We start from the raw sequence: 18,834 nt of genomic DNA on the forward strand, positions 1-18,834 counted from the left end.
CTGGTTGTGAATCCAGCCAACATGTCAGAATTCAAATAGGCTTTTCGGCGAAAGCAAATGATGCTATTATCTGAGTTAGCACCATAGTAAACAAAGAGAGAGAAGCATATTTCAACCCTACAGGCGCGACACAAAAGGCAGAAATAAAAATATAATTCATGCCTTACCTTTGACGAGCTTCTGTTGTTGGCACTCCAATATGTCCCATAAACATCACAAATGGTCATTTTGTTCGATTAATTCCGTCGATATATATCCAAAATGTCCATTTATTTGGCGCGTTTGATCCAGAAAAATACCGGTTCCAACTTGTGAAACGTGACTACAAAATATCTCAAAAGTTACCTGTAAACTTTGCCAAAAAATTTTAAACTACTTTTGTAATACAACTTTAGGTATTTTTTAACGTAAATAATCGATAAAATTGAAGACAGGATGATCTGTGTTCAATACAGGATTAAAACAAACTGTAGCTAGCTTTCTGGTCTCGCGCCTCTAACTAACAGGACACTTCCAGTGACCCTCGTTCAAGATGGCCGTACTTCTTCATTACACAAAGGAAAAAACCTCAACCAATTTCTAAAGACTGTTGACATCCAGTGGAAGCGGTAGGAACTGCAAGAAGGTCAATTAGAAATCTGTATTCCCAATGAAAACACATTGAAAAGAGAGTGACCTAAAAAAAATAAGAATCTGAATGGTTTGTCCTCTGGGTTTCGCCTGCTAAATAAGTTCTGTTATACTCACAGACATGATTCAAACAGTTTTAGAAACGTCAGAGTGTTTTCTATCCAAATCTACTAATAATATGCATATCTTCTCTTCTGGGGATGTGTAGCTGGCAGTTGAATTTGGGTATGCTTTTCATCCAAACGTGAAAATGCTGCCCCCTATCCTAGAGAAGTTAACTTCTCTGGGATATGTGGGACGGTAGCGTCCCACTTGGCCAAAAGCCAGAAAAAATGTAGCGCGCCAAATTCAAATATATTACTATAAAAATCTATCTTTCATGAAATCACACATGAAAGACACCAAATTAAAGCTACACATGTTGTGAATCCAGCCAACATTTCTGATTTCAAAAAGGATTTACGGGGAAAGCACACCAAACAATTATGTTTGCTCAGTACATAGCCACAGAAAAACACAGCCATTTTCCCAGCAAAAGATAGTAGTCACAAAAAGCAGAAATAGAGATAAAATTCATCACTAACCTTTGATGATCTTCATCAGATGACACTCATAGGACATCATGTTACACAATACATTTATGTTTTGTTCGATAATGTGCATATTTATATCCACAAATCTCGGTTTACATTGGCGSMATGTTCAGAAATSCCTCCAAAATATCCGGRGAAATTGCAGAGAGCCACGTCAAATAACAKAAATACTCATCATAAACTTTGATKAAAGATACATRTTTTACATAKAATTAAAGATACACTTGTTCTTAATGCAACCGCTGTGTCAGATTTCAAAAAAACGTTACGTAAAAAGCACACCATGCAATAATCTGAGACGGCGCTCAGATATAAAAAAACATTTCTCCGCCATGTTGGAGTCACCAGAAATACGAAATTACATCAATATTCACTTACCTTTGATCATCTTCATCAGAATGCACTCCCAGGAATCCTAGTTCCACAATAAATCGTTGTTTTGTTCGATAATGTCCATTACTTATGTCTAAGTATGTCACGATTGTCGTCGGGAGAAGGAGAAGAGGACCAAGGTGCAGCGTGGTAAGTATTCATAATATGTTATTTTAATAAATATGAACACTCTAACAAAACGACAAACGAACAGTTCTGAAAGGTGGCGAAAAACACTAAACAGAAAATAATCCCCCACAACTCAAAGTGGGAAAACAGGCTACTTAAATATGGTTCTCAATCAGAGACAATGATAGACAGCTGCCTCTGATTGAGAACCACACACGGTCAAACACAAAGAAATAGACAACATAGAACACCAGACATAGAATGCCCACCCAAACTCACGCCCTGACCAACCAAAATAGAGAAATAAAAAGGATCTCTATGGTCAGGGCGTGACAAAGTAGCTACTTTTGCTAGCATGTTTAGTGCACATGTCCAAACGCTCGCGCAGATGCAGGCAAACTCGGACGAAAACTTATATAACAGGTCGAATAAACTGGTCAAACTAAGTAGAGAATCAATCTTCAGGATGTTGTTATCATATATATCCAATAACGTTCCAACCGGAGCATTCCTTCATGTCTGTAGAAGTTATGAAACGCAAGGCGATATCATGAGGAAAGCGCATGACCAGGAACTGGCATTCTGCCAGACCAATTACTGAAACACCTCCCATCCGGCCCCACATCACACTAGAGGCTTCATTCCACGTTCTACAGACTGTTGACATCTAGTGGAAGGCGTAGGAAGTGCAAACAGATCCTTATCTTACAGGGAATTGAATCGGCGATGAGTTGAACATTGACCAGTCTCAGAATTCTCACTTCCTGTTTGGATTTCTTCTCAGGTTTTTGCCTGCCATATGAGTTCTGTTATACTCACAGACATCATTCAAACAGTTTTAGAAACTTCAKAGTGTTTTATATCCAATAGTAATAATAATATGCATATATTAGCATCTGGGACAGAGTAGGAGGCAGTTCACTATGGGCACGCAATTCATCCAAAAGTGAAAATGCTGCCCCCTATCATAAAGAAGTTAACAAAGGTACAAACACCCCCTCCCCTGAGTTTCTCTGATCCTGCTGTTCTGTCCAGCCGATGTATAGACAAAACAGCTAGATTTACATTTTCCATGTCCTTGTTCAGCCATGACTTGGGGAAACATAGGATACTACAATTCTTCAGATCACGTTGACAGGATAGTCTCGAATAGAACTCGTCCAGTTTATTCTCCAGTGATTGCAAGTTAGCCAACAGAACGGAGGGCAGGGGCAGTTTATCCATTCTCCAATGTAGTCTTGTCAGGTATCCCGCATGCCGGCCTCTATAGCGCCTCCTTTTCCGAGTGTCTTGGATTTGGGCCTCATCCGTGATAATCAACATGTCCTTCACCTCCAACTCTTTGAAGTCCTTATCCATATCGAGGTTAGTGATAGCTGTTCTGATGTCCAGAAGCTCTTTTCGGTCATAGGAAACGATGGCGGAAACATTATGTACAAAATAAGTTACGATAAGCACAAAAAAACACTAAATAGCAAAATTGGTCAGGAGCCTGTAAAGCAGCTGCTAGTCCCTCCAGTGCCATTTTGGAGGGGATAGCAGATGATCACTCTTGAGTTATTCTCCCAGGGGGCTCCCGAGTGGTGCAGCGGCCTAAGGCACTGCATCTCAATGCAGGAGGCATCACTACAGTCCCACGTTGGAATCCAGGCTGAATCACATCGGGCTGTGATTGGGAGTCCCATAGGGTTGTGCACAATTGGCCCAGTGTCGTCCGGGTTTGGCCGGGGTAGGCCATCATTGTAAATAAGAATTTGTTCTTAACTGACTTTCCTAGTTAAATTAAAGTTAAATAAAAGTTTGAAACAGGGCTCAAACTAATGTTTTTGCATATTGTCAGTGTGGAACCTGTCTATGTTTAGGGGGTTATAGTCTAGGCTAACCAATTGTAAATGGCACTAGCAGTTCGCAAAGCTTAAGCGGAAAATAGGCGGGATGCAATTATTCCAAAACTGCAGCTGGTTGTTGGAACACATATTTTCCTACTTCAATTAACTAGTCCATTTTGAATTTGTGATAAAACTGTCATCATTTGGCAAGGAATGTAGCTTCTGTATCCCATCAGTTAGACATGTTTTTATTGACATTTATTTCTGTAGGCCTAATGGGAGCTTGTGTGCACACTCAGCATGCGTGTGTGGAGGGAGCGGTCGCAATGCATTTAAGTGAATGAGACAAGGAGGGGAAAGGGAATTGATGGAGAAGAACGGTGTGATTCTTGGCTTGGTTTGTTTTTTGTTGTGCCCTGCAAATGCACATGTACAAATGGAACACTAGAGTCGAAGCGAATTAACGTCTTCAAGACAAAATGTAACTTGTCTGTTCAGGCAGCCACAAAGCACATTCCACCAAATAGTTTTAGAGTGTTTGATTTAAAAAAAAATCTGTTTAAAGATCGAGCTTTGACGTCCGTTTCAGTACTCTAGTACTCGATTACTCATGCTCATCACTAAGAAGTAGTCTTCAAGATCTTATTCATTTTTACCAAGAAAACTTTTTTAATAATTAATTTAAGAAATCCAAAAATTATGTGTTGCACAAAAACATTAGATATCTAGTCAGCAATGCTGAGAGAATGCAATGGTATTTCATTGGAAAGTTAATTTCTTTCTTAAACAATGTCTTATTCATTTAAAAACAATATTTTGCCTTCATTCCTTTTGAGAAGAATCCATGGAAGAGGACCTTTCTCCATTATCCAGGACTGTGCTTCGGCTTGAGAACAGCTAAGTCTATGGCTCTGTGTGTGCCTATTACAGAGACAAGACGTAGTGAAATGGCTACAATGACAAAGACTGATACCCCCATGAACTACTTATATACACAGAGTGTACAAAACATTAAGAACACCTGCTCTTTCCACGACATAGACTGACCAGGATAATCCAGGTGAAACTATGATCCCTTATTGATGTCACTTCAATCAGTGTAGATGAAGGGGAGGAGACAGGTTAAAAATAATAATTTTTAATCCTTGAGACAATTAAGAAATAGATTGTGTATGTGTGCCATTCAGAGGGTGAATGTGCAAGACAAAATATTTAAGTGCTTTTGAACGGAGTATGGTAGTAGGCGCCAGGCGCACCGGTTTGTGTCAAGAATTGTAACGCTGCTGGGTTTTTCACGCTCAACAGTTTCTTGTGTGTATCAAGAATGGTCCACTACCCAAAGGACATCCAACAACTGTGGGAAGCATTGGAGTCAACATGGGCCAGCATCCCTGTGGAACGCTTTCCACACTTTGTAGAGTCCATGCCCAGACCAATTGAGGCTGTTCTGAGGGCAAAAGGGGGTGCAACTCAATATTAGGAAGGTGTTCTTAATGTTTTGTTCACTCAGTGTATATGCTATGTAAAGATTGCTCTTTATACACTAGACATTCATATGCACTCATACTGTATGTTTCACTCAAAGGTTGGGCAGGTGGATTCATGATGCACCAATGTCAGAGTAAGGTAGTGTAGAGTAGAGTAGAGTAGAGTAGAGTAGAGTAGAGTAGAGTAGAGTAGAGTAGAGTAGAGTAGAGTAGAGTAGAGTAGAGTAGGGCTAGAGTAGAGTAGGGTAAGAGTAGAGTAGGGTAGCGGTAGGGTAGGGTAGAGTAGAGTAGAGTAGGGTAGAGTAGAGTAGAGTAGAGTAGAGTAGAGTAGAGTAGAGTAGAGTAGAGTAGAGTAGAGTAGGGTAAAGTAGGGTAGGTAGTGGAGTCCACGGGGGGGAATTCATTCACATGCACCAATGCCTTTTCAAATTTGTAAATAGTTTGTTTGTAATTGTTGTTCCCTCCATGTAGGGGCCGTGGGGATGTCTGTGAGTGGGATGATGAATCCTGATGGGAAGCAGAAAACAGGTGGCAAGGAGGAGAACATGCCCACCAATGAACCTCCAAAACTAAAGGTACAACCTCTCTCTCTCTCTCTCCCTCTCTCTGTTGATCTCTCTCTCTATTTCCCTCTCTCTCTCTCTCTCTCCCTCTCTCTTTCTCCCCCGCTTTCTCTCTCTCGCTCTCTCTCGCTCTCTCTCTATCTCTCTCTCACATTCACTCGCTCTCTCTCCAGCTCTCACTCACTCACTCTCTCTGTCTCTCTCTCTCTCTGTCTCTTTCTCTCTCTCTCTCTCTCTCTCTCTGTTGAAACACTAATGAACCAAAGGCATCTGATCAGCATATGCTGCATCAGCACAGCAGGCAGAGTTTTGTTTTTGTTTTCTTGCCATATTTAATGATTTGTTTAACATTTACAGTTAATAATATTTTCTCGTTTTGTTTTTGCCCTCAGCTCTCTTCCTTGTTGATGTTTTGGCAGCTATACACATACACACGCACACACACACACATGCACACACCCACACACACACCAGGGGTGGGGTCAGTTCGAATTAAAGTCAGTCAAAAATAGATTTTATTTTCAGTGACTTCTCAATAAACCGAAAAGGAGAAAATATTAATTCCAAAAATGTTTCCTTTACATTTAAAAAAAAATCTAATCACTTCCTGCATTGACTGACTTCAATTCGAATTGACTTCAACCCTGACGCTCTTTCTCTCTCTCTCGTCGTCTCTCGATTTCCTCGTCTCTCGTCTCTCTCTCTCTCTCTCTCTCTTCCTTTCTCTTTAACTCATCCACACATCACACACACACACACACCACACCACACACACACACACACACAACACACACACACACACACACACACACACACACACACACACACACACACACACACACACACACACACACACACACACACACACACGCACTGTACTCACTCCTCTCCACAGCCCAACCCACCATATTGCTGACCTTCTCACTTCTCCCAAATGCAGCTGAGCTCAACAACAGCGTTGCTATTTGGCTTTTCCCATTCCTGCATTTGTTTTGGCCCCTATCATTTCTGTGAAAATCCCTGTCTTTGCTGATAATAGTGGTGGGTGTTGAATTATTGAAGGCAGTCAAAGCTGTGTGAAGGCCCCAGAGCCCCTGAAAGATGATGTGTCTGTACTCTGTACTAACAAGGCAAGCTTAGTCTCCCTGCTCTGCTAGACTGAAGAGAGAGAGAGAGAGAGAGAGAGAGAGAGCAGAGAGAGAGACGGAAGAGAGAGAGTAGAGAGAGAGAGGAGAGAGAGAGAGAGAGAGAGAGAGAGAGAGAGAGAGAGAGAGAGAGAGAGAGCTTGAAAGCAGCTGGAATTTGAATTTGAGAGAGAGCACGCCAAGGTTCTGCTGACATACAGCAATCTGTCACTGAAGCTTCAAACACAACCTGTACACGACCTGGAGCAACTTTTCCGCCCTGTATTCTGAGTAGTCCAGGACTCTCGTCTTTCTTTCTTTATTTCATTTCTCTAATTCAATTCATTTCAAGTCAAATTCATATAGGGCTTTATTGGCATGGGAAAACATACTGTATATTAACATTGCCAAAAGCCAAGTGAAGTAGATAATAAACAACAAAAACTCCAGTTTATCTAGACTCTTTTATCTAACTCTAAATCATCTTTTTTGTAAAAACATGTTTAAAAAATGCGGGAGCTCATTGTGGCTCATCGACCTCACCCCACACGGTCTCGTAGCAGTCGACCTTCACTACTCCAGACCATCAATCACCATCCCAGCCACATTACACATCACCACCCCACCGATCCAACCACATCCCAAGTCTAACATTTGGCCCACACCCCACTTAGGCCCCCTCAGATCACGTACCTCACTGTCCCCTCTAGCACCCCGGTGCCCCCTACTCCCGCAAAGATCGCGGCCTAACCACTGGACATCTCACTATCATACGCCCAGGCCGTGAGAGTGAAAACAGGTCCTAAACCACGATCTTCTTCACACTATGCCCCAAGCTAATTCGCACATGTACTCCGACTGATCAGCAGCTCTGCTCACATCTCTACTGGCCTTGCAACGCCAAACCCACGGACCAACAACATTGAGACTCTTCTCTAGGAACACTACAATCACGCCGTCATATACTCTCTCACTCTCATCTCTGGTAATCATCTCCTCTACACGTGCCTCGATTGGTCATTCTGCGCTCCTTTTGGCTTAAAAAGTAGAACCTTCTCTGGATTTCAAATCAGAAAGAATTCCGTTCAATACAGATACATTGTCATCCTACATAGAAACAATTTACGTATTACTCTCTCTCTGAGTGAGACGCGCACCCACTGGTTTCCCTCTAGGGTCTCAGAGAGCTGGTCCTTCGCTCCCATGCCAACAAACTACCAGGTGTCTGTCAAACAGATGTAAGAGCACTCAGGCGTGGCTATGCTTCAATTGGGTAATTCATCGCTAGCAGACTAATCTCACTGTCATTAAATTGATCACAATACAGGGCACATTTTACATTTGGCTAGAAATTCACCTAAGGATAATCGTATTAACAGAGAAAAATTTCCGTGCATGTGTGTGCCTCCCTATATCCCCCCAATATCTCGAGTCCCCATACTTTAATGTACTAGACAGCTCTCTCCAGATCCCTGGTAGGGGGAAATCAGTTCTACTTCTCTTCAGGCGTCAAGGTACCCAACTCTTCGTTCTCCACTGTCTGTGCCCCTTACAATGTCCTCTACGCAATCTTGGAACAGAACTACACCCTCATGCCTACACCAGGTGGGACAAAACATCTGCTGCATGGCTGACAGTATTCGCTCCCCATATGCCCTTCTCCCCCTCGGCACATCACTACGACAACATATAACTCAACAAAAACGGGTTCACACTCTCCTGCTAGCTTCTTGCTCCCTGCTGGGTATTGTATCATATGCTCAACGGTAGGCTTCGAGGGGACTCCTATAGTGGGTACACCTATAGCTATCTCTGGCAGTAGTAATGTAGACTATTTTATACTGACCTCAACCCAGCAGTCTCTCAGAGCGCTTGCACTCAGTGCAGCCACTGACCCCGTGTCTAGTAGCACGAACAATCAAAGTCTACTTGAAACTCAGAGCCAAATACTTCATATTCAGTGAGGCATACAGCCAACAGGAACTGAGTAACTTATTAAGAAATGCTGTAGATGCAGGAAATGTAGTGTGGAAATCTAACCAAAAAATCCAATTAGGCAACAACAATTCAATCCTTTTCAACACTTCTGGACAAAACGTCCACTGTAATAATGATAGGTGTTAAGCGTAGCAGTAGAATTCTAAACAGTATATTTGACGCTCTCCAGCTTCCATATCAAATTAAAAAAATTTCAAACCGAAAACCGAAGAAAATGAACCAACCACGACCAATGGTTTGATGAAGAATGCAAAAACCTAGAAAGAAATTTATAATCGCTGTCCACTCCACACAAACATAGAGACCCTAGCACAACCCGTAGTCTACCACTTTCACTATGGTGAATCACTAAATAATCACAGAAATACACAAAGGACAAATAAGGAACAGCACGTCAGACATCAGCTCCAATGTATATTTGAAGAACGCCATAGACTCTAACACACATGGAAAATAATAACAAACAAAACACAGAAATATTTCATGTAACAACGTAAAACAATCAAATTACGGGCATGCAAGGGCGAATTTAGCCTGGAAAAGTTCATAAGCAGGGCTGGTCTGGGAGGCTCTGGTTCCAAACACAAACACACCCAGGAGCCCGAGGACCAGCCTATACAATTGACCAACCAAATCATGAGAAAACAAAAATTCACTTGATACATTGGGAAAGAATTAACAAAAAATAGAGGAACTGAATGCTACTTTGGCCTAACACAGAGGTGACCAGTGGGCAGAATACCTGACACTGGTGCTGACCAAACTAAGGAAAGCTTGACATGTAGTCGGAGCATAGCTTTGCTATTGTGAAAGGCAAGTCGTGGCAGACCTGGCTGTCAGAGAAGAGAGGATGTGCAACTGCCCACAAAATGAGGTGGAAACTGAGCTTGCACTTCTAACTCCTGCCAAATGCATGACCATAATTATAGACACGCATTTCCTCAGATTACAAGATAACCCCAAATAATTTGAAAAACAAATCCCGATGTTTTATTCTTTTTCGCGAATTTCTGTGATGTGTTAAATGTTTACTGTTCTTATTTAATATTTTTATATTCACTTTTGTAATATATCCTACTTCTCACTTGTTTGGCAATGGTTAACATGTCTCCCCATGCAGACAGAGAGGAGAGAGAGGGAGAGAGTACGAGAGAGAGAGAGAGAGGAAGACATGAGAGCAGAGAGATCAGCGAGGAACAGACGAGTAGTAGGCCGGGAGAGGCGGGAGAGAGGAGAGGGATTATTTCTTTCCCAAAATTATAATTCAATACAAAGATATTCCCTTCGACCACCATATTAAAAGATGAAGAAATTCAATTATTGTTGGGTGAAAAGCCAAAAGTGTGCAGTTTTGCGCAGCCAATAAATGTGTCTCTGCCACAGCCCTGAGGCGCAAGCCACGTGAAAATGCAAAAGTTAATGTTGATAATATTTCCCCATTTAGCTGTAGTGTTTGGTTCTCTTTATTGTAACAGTATTTGGTGTTCTTATCTTTCTCCAAACGCGAAAAAGAGAGAGATGAGAAGACAGCATGACTGGTACGAAAGCACAAAAACAAAACTAACTAAATGGGAATATTATCAACATTTATTTGCATTTTTCTCACTGGCGTGTCCTTAAGGCCTGTGGCAGGAGCGAACATATTTGGCTGCCAAAACTGCACATTTTGGCTTTTCCCCAAAAAATATTTGAATTTTTCTTCATCTTTTAATAGTTTCCAAATTTTTGTATTGGAATTATATATTTTGGGGAAGAAATATGCTCTCTCTCTCTCTCTCCCTCTCTCTCCTTCCTCTCTTCTGTCTCTCTCTTCTCTCTCTCTCCCTCTCTTCTCTTCTCTCTGTCTCCTCTCTCTTCTTCTCTCTCTCTCGTCTCTCTCTCTCTCTTCTTGATGGAGACATGTTAACTTGCCAAACAAGTGAAGTAGATAATATACAAAAGTGAAACTCTCATCGCCCCCTTCTTAAATGTCTCTGCCCCGTCCCTGCTCGTCTGCTCTCCTTCTCTCTCTCTCTCTCACACACACACACACACACTCTCGCTGTCTCTCACTCTTGCTGTCGCTCTATCGTTCCCACTGTCGCTGTCTCTCACTGTCGCTGTCTCTCACTCTCGATGTCTCTCTCTCTCACTCTTTCTGGTTTGCTGAGTGTTTCTGATGCACACGGCAGTTTGCAAGAGGCCTCACTTTCTGTTCACACACAGTCAGAGTTGGAGTGAAAGTATGGGTGAGGAAAGAACAGAGAAATTTACGAAAACATTCCGCTCTGTCTCGATCGCTAACGGTATGTTTCATTTTGAAAATGTAAAAAAACGATGTAGTATTAGCTAGCTAGCTAGTTAGCTACAGCAGGCCACTGTGTGTAGGCGAATGAGCTGCTTATTAGCTATCTAGCTAGCCAACTTTACATATTATAGCTAAGTGAAATATCATCAGCTAGCTAACTTCATATTAGCTTAGCTTGCTATCTTGATGTAAGCCTATTTATCATTGTAAATTAAAAACTCATGCCCCAAATGAATGTATAGATAACAGCAATGGAAGAGGGTGAAAGGATGTTCTGCTCCAGTTGTCAGAAAAAGGAGTAGGTGTACTAGTTAGATTGTGGGATGACATTAGGCAGATTGTGGGATGACATTAGACAGATTGTGGGATGACATTAGGCAGAGTGTGGGATGACATTAGGAAAATATTCTCCAGTTCTAGTCCCTAGAGAGGAAAACTATGGAGACAGACAGAGAGATATTAGTCTGTCTAATTGTAATAAAATGAAGCCTGTATCTTTGTGATGTCTGTCCTCAGATATGGAGAGCTGCAAAAGCCTGTCTGTAGATGAAGAGGTCCCAGTGAATGTCCCAAGAGACTGCTGGCATATCCTTGTATGCCATGAGTTGTATGTGTACTTATGTTAGTAAATGTTTTATACAACATTACAGTTAAAAGTCACACATAATGTAGGCTACAAACGTATTACAACTGTAGCAAGCCAATCCTTCTCCTAGAGGTATGCTGGGTATGCAGGCTTCTGTTCCAGCTCAGCACTAACACTCCTGATTCAACTTATCAAACCTAAGGAGTTGATAATAATGTGTATTATTGCTGTACTGGAATAGAAGTCTGCTCACTCAGTAGATCAGGAAGTGGAACAAGGTTGGCCACCTCTGGTAGGGACTGTCGTGACGTGGCTATCATTGATGTGACAACTGTTATTTTATTAAATCAATTAACTATGTTTAATTATTAGACATGATTAAATTAATCATGTAACAATTAACTCATTAGCAATCTTGGGGCACCACGAGAAAAGTTAGTTTAATGAGTTAGCGTTTCCTGAATAAACTCAAGAATATATCAGAACATATCTTTATCATACCAGTCATCCATTAATCATTATTACCTCATATCAGTTTCATTCTGAAAGTCGTTGACTTCATAAATCTACACGAACCCTAGTCTAAATGATGATTCAGCGATACACAAATTGGCTTAATTATTGATTTACTAACTAACTAAAGAATCACACAGAAATACATAAACACACACAGTATAGGTTCAATTGATTACTAACATAATGTAATGAAAAGTCTCTAGTGGAATAACCCGATATGACGGCTTGTTACAGAATGAAAGGGGGGGGGGGGAAGAGCGGGAGAAACAGAGAGTGGGCTTATTGTACATACATGTGGAAAATACGCTCATCGTAAATATGGATATTTAGCACCCTAACAACCACTCATTCGGATGGATTTAGAAATGCAACACATATTTACACTTGTATGTCTTTGTCGTCTCTTTTGAAATCGCCGGTCCGTCTATGGGGAGTCAGTTCGACAGAAGTCTCTGATTTGTCCACCAGAGGTCACAATGTCCTTTGTAGTTGTAGTATAAGGCTTCTTTGTCTCAGAGTGTTCATTAGACAAGATCCTTCAGAGGTGGTCTTTGGTCGAGTTTACTAGACTAAAGTACTTAAACAGCTGCAGACTGAATGTTCCTGTGTAGTCTAGAGAGTTTCTATCCATTTCAGCGTATTCAGCTCGCGCTGCACGTATACTGGTCTAATATGTTAATTCTTCAGCGAGTCCTTTTATGCACTCGCCTTGGAGGACGGTTCCATCACGTTGCCACAATGTCTGTGCTCACGTTGGCGTGGTTACTGACTTGGCAAAAGTTTATATGAAAAACAATGATCTCATTTAGAAGGCTAAAATCACATTTAATCTTCTCACAAATAGTTTCAAATTTAATCATATAAAATTACAACATGTAGATGTAAATCTGATTACTGGGACGTATACATTTGTAGAGTTACCATTATCTTGTAATACCATCCTTAATGACCTCACAAAACAATACACTTTTGACATGATTGTTTGGATCCCCACAAACCATTTCCCACATTTTTTATGTTACAAATATTGTTTCATTATCCACTTTTGGATGTTGGAGTTTAGGCAGCCGATTCTCTCTCTACACACATCATATTCCTTTGTTCAATACTGCCGGGCCAGAGAGAGAAAGTTTACGACTGGTTGTTAAAGTTATAAAACTGGCCCACTTCCCCCCTTCCTCTCTGGTGGGAGAGAGGGGGGGCTCTCTTTTATCCTCACCCTGGAAGGAAAGTCATGACAGGACTTTTTTGTTCACCTAGAAATGATGCTTTAGTAATAGTAGCTTACTTACTAAGATGTCTAACATTTACAAACAAGTTAGATTATTTGTACATTTTGAAATGATATTTTAATTAATTTAATGTTGATTCATTGAAGTGAAGTTTTTGAACTTGTTTTAATTTTTAACTTAAAAACAATATTCAAGAAGAACTCGTGTCAATGTTCATTCATCACAGATCGCAATTTTGCAATAAAAAGGTGTGAAGGGGATCTGTCTCGAATTTGCTGTGTTACTTTGTTGCTTTCTCAAATTAACATTACATTTTTGTCCAGATGTGAGCTCTCCAATCGGTTTTATTTGATTGTCACTCTGTCTCAGGATATCAGCCATGTGAACCCATTTTGCAGCTTATCTGTAGCGGGGTGCGTAATTGTCGGCAGAGAAGTCAGGCGCAGGAGAGCAGAACTGGGTAATAACCGGAGATTTATTAAGCAAAACCAACAGCATCCAGAACAACAAGATAAATGGGCACAAAAATAACCCGTCATGCGCTCACGGGGAATGTGCACAAGCACTACAATAAACAATCCCACACAAAGACATGGGGGGAACAGAGGGTTAAATACACAACACGTAAATGAGGGAATAGAAACCAGGTGTGTGGAAAAACAAGACAAAACAAATGGACAATGAAAAGGGGATTGACGATGGCTAGAACACCGGCGTCGCCGACCGCCGAGCGCCGCCCAAACAAGGAGAGGACCCGACCTCGGCGGAAGTCGTGACATTATCATAATGGCATGCGTCACCAATGCAGCCATAGGCCTACAGTATGATGGCATTACTGGCCTAATGAACATGTGCAATCAATGTGCCCTTGTCATTGTACATCTGAAGCAGTGAAAAGCTAAACTGACACATCAATTGTATATTGTTGAGCTAGCTATATGTTCTCAATTTAAAAAAGTATACCAGTAGATAATGTATATGAGGCTAACCATAAGCGAGACTTTCTACATTATTTTTCGGACATGAAATTGTTTAGTGCAAATGCAACCCTAGGTACAGTATTGTACATGAAAATAAGGAGCTGACCATTTGTAGGGTAATTAAAATGTCAAAAAGGAAAATAATGGGGCATGGGGAGCGTTGTAATTATACCTTGTTTATTTGGTGAGAATGATTTTAGAATACACAGACAAAATCAGAAAGTCAATGGCATGGAGGAAGATTGTAAAGATGTTGTTGTTGATGGTGGTTCAAGAGAGATATGTACAACAATGTTTGCAATTCGAAGCCACAATTTCCTTTACCCAAAGTACCCGGTCATGTGTATGTAGGCCTATGTATTTTACAGGAAGTGAGCTATCATCATCAATGTCATGACACAAGTATAATGAAAGAGCCATAAACTATAATATATTAACATTTTATTGTTATGATACCATAATCGAATTGGTAGCATATTACATTGGAAATGCATGCTTAGTGAATCATTACCACTGTTGTAATGTGTGTTACTGGTACTTTCTGGGCAAATTTTACAATGTAATTTACTCAACACATTCACAAATGCTGGGTTTGATCCCATTTTTGAGGTTTAGGTTGATTGAGGTTCATAACTAGTTAGCAGCACAAGCAAACATTGTTATGCAAATCTCTCTTCACCCACCATCAACACCAACAGTCTCTGCAATCCTCTTGACCTTATGATTTTGTCTCTATATTCTACACGCTGTGTGATCTAGAACCTAAAAGGGTTCTTCGGCTGTCCCCATAGGAGAACCCTTTGAAGAACCCTTTTTGGTCCCAGGTAGAACACTTTTGGGTCCAAGTAGAACCGTTTTAGGTTTCGAAATATAACTCTTTCCACAGAAAGTTCTACATGGAACCAAAAAGGATTTTTACCTTGAACCAAAAAGGTTTGTCCTAAAATAACCCTTTTAGAACCCTTTTTTTCTAAGAGTGTAGCAAAGCAAAATCATACAGAATTGGAAAACCAGACAGAGCGATGATTGGCTTTCCTCCATCTCTTTTGGTTGTGCATGCCCGGAACTAATGACACGCAGAACTATGTTTCATGAACGGAAGACTTTCAAGCAAACATCCGCTCCTCACTGGATTGGTTAATTGCAGCGGTGGCCGTGTTCAATTTGCATAAAGTAGAGCAGTGCTGAACTTTTTCTACCGCTCCGCTAGCAGGGTTCCCGCCACTCACCTTCCCACAATCCCCTGTGCATTGCTCCTCGTGCTCTTGTTGAAAATGAATGGGGGCGGAACTTTGTCTGGCGAATTTGGAAGTGGTGGAAACCCTACATAACACTCAACAAGTGCTCACCCTTGGTTTTTGTCCTCCTTTTCTCTTTCTTTCTCTCTCTCTCTCTCTTTCTCTCTCTCTCTCTCCCTCTCTCTCTCTCTCTCTCTCTCTCTCCATATATATATATATATTTATATATATATATCTCGCTCACTCTCTCTGGCTCTCTCTCCCTCTGTCTCTCTCTCCCTCTGTCTCTCTCTCACTCTGTCTCTCTCTCTGTTTCTCTCTCTCTCTGTTACAGGATGGGCACAGTGGATCCCAGTGTGTCTCCCAGCCCACCACCCCTGGTGCCATGCTTGTCCCCTCTCCCCTGTCCCCCAGCCCAGCCAGCCTGTCCTCCTACCATGGGGATGACAGCGACAGCATCAGCAGCCCCGTCTGGCCAAAGACTCCCTCCAGCCCTGTATGACACGCCTTCTTACATTTTAACCAATATCTTCCAATGTTTTATTTCTTGTTGTTTTTTTCATGTACGATGACTGATTTCAGTAGTTGTGTAAGTTTGCAAGGTTGGAGCTAATTCCATATCTCTCTCCATCTCTTCCGACTCAGAAGCTCAACTCGTCCACCATGACTAGCGAACGAATCACGCGCCTGTATGATATGGGTGGGGAGCCGGAGAGGCGTGGCTGGGTGGACCGGTACCTGTCTTTCATGGAGGAGAGGGGTACACCTGTCCCCCAACTTCCCGCCGTGGGCAAGAAGCCCCTGGACCTCTGCAGACTCTACATGGCTGTCAGGGAGATAGGGGGCCTGGCCATGGTGAGAGACAACCACTGGGTTCATTTCATTATGTCTTACAGGACTGAAATATACTGCTTTATGTCTTACAGGACTGAAATATACTGCTTTATGTCTTACAGGACTGAAATATCAGTGCTTTTCTCATGTATTGCTGGACTGAAATACCGTGGCGCTAAACACTATCGATGTGGTTTATTAGACTTGTCAATATCACTTATTTGGTAGTAGCTTTGAAGTGGGGCAAAGCAAATGTTTATTAGTTTCAAGCCAGGAAACATACAGTGGACTAACATGCCATTGTATTAATGCTTTCCTGTCTCCCTTCCCATCCTTCCTCTCCTCCATACATCCTCTCCCCTCCCCTCAAAGGTGAACAAGAACAAGAAGTGGCGTGAGCTGTCCACCAATCTGAGTGTTGGTACCTCCAGTAGCTCCGCCAGCTGTCTGAAGAAGCAGTACATCCAGTACCTGTTTGCCTATGAGTGTAAGGTGGAGCGAGGAGAGGACCCGCCGGACGACAGCAACACTGGGACTGGGGGGGAAAACAGGAAGCAGGCCAAGGTGCAGCCGCCCTCTCCTGGTAAGGACCGGCACTGACACTGATGATGATGATGATTGTGATGATGATGGTGGTGATGATAGTAATGATTTACATTGTATCAGGTGAAACTGTACTGTATGCCGACTTCAATGCACCAGCAAGACAGTCTTACTAGATGGGAAAATGTGTGCCTTTTCTCGGACTGGTATGGTGTCTTGGAATAGCATTTTGAACAACATTAAAAACAAGCAAGTTACAGCACCTCTAAGCAGAGATGTGGCTTGATGTGATTACCGTGTTAAACATGTTAAGTCATGTAATTCTGGTTTACGCTGCTATGCTATTTATAAGACAACGTTTTTGATTTGCATGTTGTCCCTGACACTGTGTTTCTAAGCACAATTACTGTGCTCAGCTAAGGAGAGAGAGCTGGAGCGTGAAGGTCACATCTCTAATTCAGAGTGGTGATGAGAAGAGTGACCTACCCTGCTTTTTAAATAGAACATCAACACCTCAGCTGCCTGAGTCACACCAGATTGCTTTTGCTAAGAGGGTGGAGAAGAGCACCTGCCTTCACCACACAAGCACACCACACCCACGCAGATGTAAAGAACATGACACTGCTTGCTTAGTGAGTGCCACTTCAGTCTGATTCGGCTAACACTGAGGCTCAAACCCAGGACCTTGTCTTTTTCTAGCACACATGACCGCCCTCCCAAAGTGTCTTTCCAGTCCCGCCACGTGAAAAGCTAGCTATACGGTGGCGCAAGTGGGGACTCTTCAGGCTGAGGTGTAAGTTTCACACATCCCCATGTGCTACACAGACACACACCTACTCTTGCATATGTCTGCATCCCAGCCTCTTAGCCACTTGATGGAGACATAACCTTCTGATATGAATATTTACCTTCATTTTGAGCCAGGTCAGTGCGTCTACACTGAACCAAAATAGAAACGCAACATGAAACAATTTCTAAGATTTTACTGAGTTACAGTTCATATAAGGATTGAAATATATATATTAGACCCTAATCTATGGATTTCACATGACTGGGAATACAGATATGCATCTGTTGGTTACAGATACACTACATGACCAAAAGTATATGGAAACCCGCTCGTCGAACATCTCATTCCATAATCATGGGCATTAATATGGAGTTGGTCCCCCCGTTGCTGCTATAACAGGCTCCACTCTTCTGGGAATGCTTTCCATACATGTTGGAACCCTGCTGCGAGTTGATCAGGCTGTTGATTGTGGCCTGTGGAATGTTGTCCTACTCCTTTTCAATGGCTGTGTGAAATTGCTGGATATTGGTGGGAACTGGAACACGCTGTCATATACGTCGATACGGAGCATCCCAAACATGCTCAATGGGTGACATGTCTGGTGAGTATGCAGACCATAGAAGAACTGGGATATTTTCAGCTTCCTGGAATTTTGTACAGATCCTTGCGACATGGGGCTGTGCAAAATGAAATGGCACGACAATGGGCTTCAGGATCTCGTCATGGTATCTCTGTGCATTCAAATTGCCATCAATAAAATGCAATTGTGTTTGTTGTCCGTAGCTTATGCCTGCCCATACCATAACCCCACCGCCACCATGGGGCTGTATGTTCACAACATTGACATCAGTAAACCGTTCGCCCACACAACGCCATACACCCTGTCTGCCATCTGCCTGGTACTGTTGAAACCGGGATTCATCCGTGAAGGGCACATTTCTCCAGCGTGCCAGTGGCCATCGAAGGTGAGCATTTTCCCACTGAAGTCGGTTACGACGCGTAACTGCAGTCAGGTCAAGACCCTGGTGAGGACGACGAGCACGCAGATGAGCTTCTCTGAGACGGTTTCTTACATTTTGTGCAGAAATTATTCAGTTGTGCAA

General features: G+C 42.1%; 2 protein-coding genes across 2 annotated transcripts in view; one reads left to right on the top strand and one right to left on the bottom strand.

Moving 5' to 3' along the window:
* The window catches only part of LOC111968840 (AT-rich interactive domain-containing protein 1B-like), a 355,396-nt gene that overhangs the window by 314,325 nt on the left and 22,237 nt on the right, over positions 1-18,834 (top strand). Inside the window, 4 exon segments of the mRNA XM_023994739.2 lie at positions 5,512-5,615; positions 15,899-16,060; positions 16,210-16,419; positions 16,771-16,981. Of these exon segments, the coding sequence (XP_023850507.2) occupies positions 5,512-5,615; positions 15,899-16,060; positions 16,210-16,419; positions 16,771-16,981 (687 nt within the window).
* The window catches only part of LOC111968845 (kelch repeat and BTB domain-containing protein 11), a 340,328-nt gene that overhangs the window by 168,117 nt on the left and 153,377 nt on the right, over positions 1-18,834 (bottom strand). The window lies entirely within an intron of this gene.

This window comes from Salvelinus sp. IW2-2015, linkage group LG9 (genome assembly GCF_002910315.2).
Source record: "Salvelinus sp. IW2-2015 linkage group LG9, ASM291031v2, whole genome shotgun sequence".
Lineage (NCBI taxonomy): Eukaryota > Metazoa > Chordata > Actinopteri > Salmoniformes > Salmonidae > Salvelinus > Salvelinus sp. IW2-2015.